At 48.0% G+C, this 4,574-nt stretch overlaps 1 protein-coding gene across 1 annotated transcript in view; it reads left to right on the plus strand.

The window, feature by feature from the left end:
* Nucleotides 1-2,672: 2,672 nt before the first annotated feature.
* The window catches only part of casp3b (caspase 3, apoptosis-related cysteine peptidase b), a 6,743-nt gene continuing 4,841 nt past the window's right edge, over nt 2,673-4,574 (plus strand). Inside the window, exons 1-2 of the mRNA XM_037675098.1 lie at nt 2,673-2,740; nt 2,997-3,160. Of these exons, the coding sequence (XP_037531026.1) occupies nt 2,673-2,740; nt 2,997-3,160 (232 nt within the window). The remainder of the gene's footprint in view (nt 2,741-2,996; nt 3,161-4,574) is intronic.

A 4,574-nucleotide genomic window follows, 5' to 3' on the forward strand; every position in this document is an offset into this window, starting at 1 on the left:
TTCTCCAAGTCCACAAAGCACATGTAGACTGGTTGGGCAAACTCCCACGCACCCTCCAGGACCCTGCTGAGAGTGTAGAGCTGGTCCAGTGTTCCACGGCCAGGACGAAAACCGCACTGTTCCTCCTGAATCCGAGGTTCGACTATCCGACGGACCCTCCTCTCCAGAACCCCCGAATAGACCTTACCAGGGAGGCTTAAGAGCGTGATTCCCCTGTAGTTGGAACACACTCTATGGTCCCCCTTTTTGAATAGGGGGACCACCACCCCGGTCTTCCAATCCAGGGAAACTTCCCCCGATGTCCACGCAATATTGCAGAGTCGCGTAAGCCAACACAACCCTACAACATCCAGAGCCTTAAGGAACTCTGGGCGGATCTCATCCACCCCTGGGGCCCTGCCACCGAAGAGCTTTTTAACCACCTCGGTGACCTCAGCACCAGAGATTGGAGGGCCCGACCCAGAGTCCCCAGGCTGGGTGGGATTGAGGAGGTCTTCAAAGTATTCCGCCCACCGACCCACAACATCCCGAGTTGAGGTCAGCAGCACACCACTCCCACTATAAACAGTGTTGGTGGCGTACCGCTTTCCCCCCCCTGAGACGCTGGATGGTGGACCAGAATCGTCTCGAAGCCGTGCGGAAGTCGTTCTCCATGGCCTCTCCGAACTCCTCCCATGCCCGAGTTTTTGCCTCAGCAACCACCCGAGCCGCATGTCGCTTGGACTGCCGGTACCCATTAGCTGCTTCCGGGGTCCCACAGGCCAAAAAGGCCCGATAGGACTCCTTCTTCAGCCTGACAGCATCCCTCACCGACGGTGTCCACCATCGGGTTCGAGGGTTGCCGCCGCGACAGGCACCGACAACCTTGCGGCCACAGCTCTGATAAGCCGCCTCGACAATAGAGGCACGGAACATGGTCCACTCAGACTCAATGTCCCCCACCTCCCTCGGAACATGTTCAAAGTTCTCCCGGAGGTGGGAGTTGAAACTCCGTCTCACAGGAGACTCTGCCAGACGTTCCCAGCAAACCCTCACAATACGTTTGGGTCTGCCAGGTCTGACCGGCATCCTCCCCCACCATCGGAGCCAACTCATTACCAGGTAGTGATCAGTTGACAGCTCCGCCCCTCTCTTCACCTGACTGTCCAAGACATGTGGCCGCAGATCAGATGAGACGATGACAAAGTCGATCATCAGCTCAGGCTCCTTCCCCACCAGTGAGGTGACTTTCCACGTCCCAATAGCCAGCTTCTGTAGTCGAGGATCAGACCGCCAGGGTCCCCGCCCTCGGCCACCACCCATCCCACATTGCACCCGACCCCTTTGGCCCCTCCCACAGGTGGTGAGCCCATGGGAAGGGGGACCTACGTCTCCTCTTCGGGCTGTGCCCGGCCGAGCTCCATGGGTAAAAGCCCGGCCACCAGGCGCTCGCCCGCGTGCCCCACCTCCAGGCCTGGCTCCAGAGTGGGGCCCCGGTGACCCACGTCTGGGCAAGGGACTACTAGGTCCATTTGTGTTTCTCATCATTTGGGGTCTTTGGGCTGCACTTTGTCTGGTCCCTCACCTAGGACCTGTCTGCCATGGGTGACCCTACTAGGGGCATAAAGCCCCTGACAGCATAGCTCCTAGAATCATTGGGACACTCAAACCCCTCCACCACGGTAAGGTGGTAGCCCAGGGAGGGGGGCTGTGTAGTCATTTAATGTAAACTCAAAAGTTATTAAAAAAATGGTCAGGGAGAACAGAATTTTGTGGATGTACTAAGTCCTTAATTTCTGTGCCATACGTCAGAACCAGATCAAGAGTGTGATGATGAGAGTGAGACGGTGTTCGGACGTTTTGGGTAAAACCAATTGATTCTATTAAGTTTTTAAAGGCTATGTTTAAGCTATCACTTTCAAAAGCTACATGAATATTGAAATCATCCATTATTATGACTTATTATTTAAGTACTTAGTATTTAATAATAAGTTAGATTAAAAAAAATCTGAGAATTCAGACAAAACCTGTGAGTATAAGGGCCTGGTGGACGATGTATAACAGCTAGTGAAAGCGGCCTTTCTGATTTCCATTTTGGATGAGAGAGACTGAGGGACAGCGACTCAGAAGTCTTATAACTAACAATTGGTTTAATATTAATCAATAATCCTGATTGAAAAATAGAAACCTCTGCCTCGGCCGGTTGTTCTAGGAACATGAAAATTTAAATAATTAGATGGAGTGGATTAATTTATACTAACTAAATCTTCCTGTTTTAACCAGGTTTCTGTCAGACAGAATAAATCGGTAAGATGATCAGTTATCAGATCATAGAACAACCTGTTTGAGGAAGAGGACCATGAACCATAAAATCACTGCACCCAAACATTAAATATGAGTCCATCTAATCTGGATCTGACTGGAAACAGAACCAGCACCACATGCAGGTGTTTGTGGGCCGACTGCAGTGGACTTAAAAAGTGACTGTATTAGTAGCCTCGTGCTCTGATGAACATCTTAAGGGTTCTGAACACCTTTAAAGGGCTTCAGGTGGTTCTGTTGTGAGGAAACAGACCTGTTGGTGCAGCATCTCTGAAATGGTTTTGTTAAATCCCACATCCAGAAGAGACTCCTCCTTCCTCTCTTCTCTTTATGGATGGATGTTAACAGGATTTATTTCTGTCTGCAGGAACATGGCTGAGGTTTCCAGGACCACCGAGGAGCAGAGCAGACCTGAGGACTCTGTGGACACCTTCAAGTGGTTTGGACCATGTTATTACTCTACAAACAGAACTCATTTTTTATCCTGTTAAAGCTCCACCTCTGACCTTTGTAAAGGTCATATAAGATGTTTTTAAAGGTCATCAACAAGTTCCAATCACCATCCTGACCGCTGTCTTCAGATTGTTGAAACGGGTTCAGTCGCAACGATCCTGTGCTGTTGTTGCTCAACAAGTTCTCCAGGGTTTTCTGCGACGTCTCTGAGTCCGAGTGTTTTTATGTTTGTGTGTTTTCAGGCTGGCAGCTGCAGGTGATGTGAAGAAAGTGGAGGAAACGGCCTCCACCTGCTGCAGTTCAGACAGTAAACCAGTCGTCAAAGACCCACACCGCTACAACATGGAATACCCTTGCATCGGAACCTGCCTGATCATCAACAACAAGAACTTCCACCGAAGCACCAGTAAATATTGTTTTCTGATGTCTCGGAGCAGGAAACAGTCAGAGAGTTGGTTTGTTGGAAGTGTTGAGTCAGTTTGAAGAAACACACGAATAGTCTGTCCATGAATACAGACGTCCAGCCTGAGAGGTCCAGGGGTCAAAATGATCAAAATCTAGTTTAGGTTGTTTGCTGTTCTGCGGCTCACAGGCGTGTGTTAACACAATGACAAGATGGAAATATGTCAGCAATGACCTCGCAATGAGAAGAAACTGTTGCTGCAATCTATGGGCGTCGCAACTATTATATGTGATGGGGACATGTCCCCCCCCCCACATTCAAAAAATTTTCATTTGGACACCCCCCACTTTTATTATGAAACATTAGTTCCGTCGGTGCAGTTTCTTTCTTCGCGAACAAATCCATTCCACTTGATTAATAGGATAATACTCAAGCTACTAAAACTCCACTTCAGGTTTTCCTGGTTACCTCCAACTCTAGACACAGCAGCCTGCTGCCTGCACTGTTTCTGTGCGTCTTCTCCTGCCTCGGCAGAAAACGTGCACAGGTGGAGGAGATGGAGACACCTCTGTGTTGATCACTCGCCAGCTTAGCAGCTTGGTGCGGGCAGTTGTTGACCGGGGGGGTTGATCATAAACATATATACATGGTTAGGAGGATGCTTAAGAGGAGCGCTACGTAGCATCTTAGCTTAGTAGTAACTGTGACGCTGTAAGACGCTGCAGGTGTAAGAGATGCTGTGTAAATAAAATGTGCATTAAAGCTGAAATGTCTTTAAAACCCCACACCTTATTGTCCTCAAGCTTTGTGAGATGAGTGTTGAACACAAGTAAAAAAGTCTAGTGGTTATGTTTTTTATTTCTCTATAAACACAAATAGTGCCGATCTGACGCTCTGCTGCTTTTGTACAATTTTTAAATGTGTGCACACACGCGCACACACACACCTATACACATCATTGTGTCCCCCCCACATTACGTATGCTTCTGACGCCCTTGCTGCAACCAATCTGAAAATAGTTAAAGGTTATTTTCAAACAATCTTCAAGATTCAAGGTTCTTTAGTGTCATTCGCATCACATGTGGTACACAATGTGGAACAAAATTGTGCATTCAAGGTCCCAGTTACACAAAAAAAAAAGCAAAAATATAAAGTATAAAAAATAAACAGTACACAAGGATCTAGGATATACGATAAACAATAATAATGTAATATAATATGGTGTATTGAACAGCAACCTGAACATGAACAATGTGGAGTCCATCATTCTACAGAAAGAAAGACTACTCACAGATGGAAAACTAGCTGAGGCTAACATCCGAACTGGGACTAACTTTCAAGCTGCAGCTAGCGTCCGAGCTGAGGCTAACGTCCGAGCTGAAGCTAACACCGAGCTGAGGCTAACGTCCAAGCTGAG

This window comes from Nematolebias whitei, chromosome 4 (genome assembly GCF_014905685.2).
Source record: "Nematolebias whitei isolate Nwh7 chromosome 4, NemWhi1, whole genome shotgun sequence".
Lineage (NCBI taxonomy): Eukaryota > Metazoa > Chordata > Actinopteri > Cyprinodontiformes > Rivulidae > Nematolebias > Nematolebias whitei.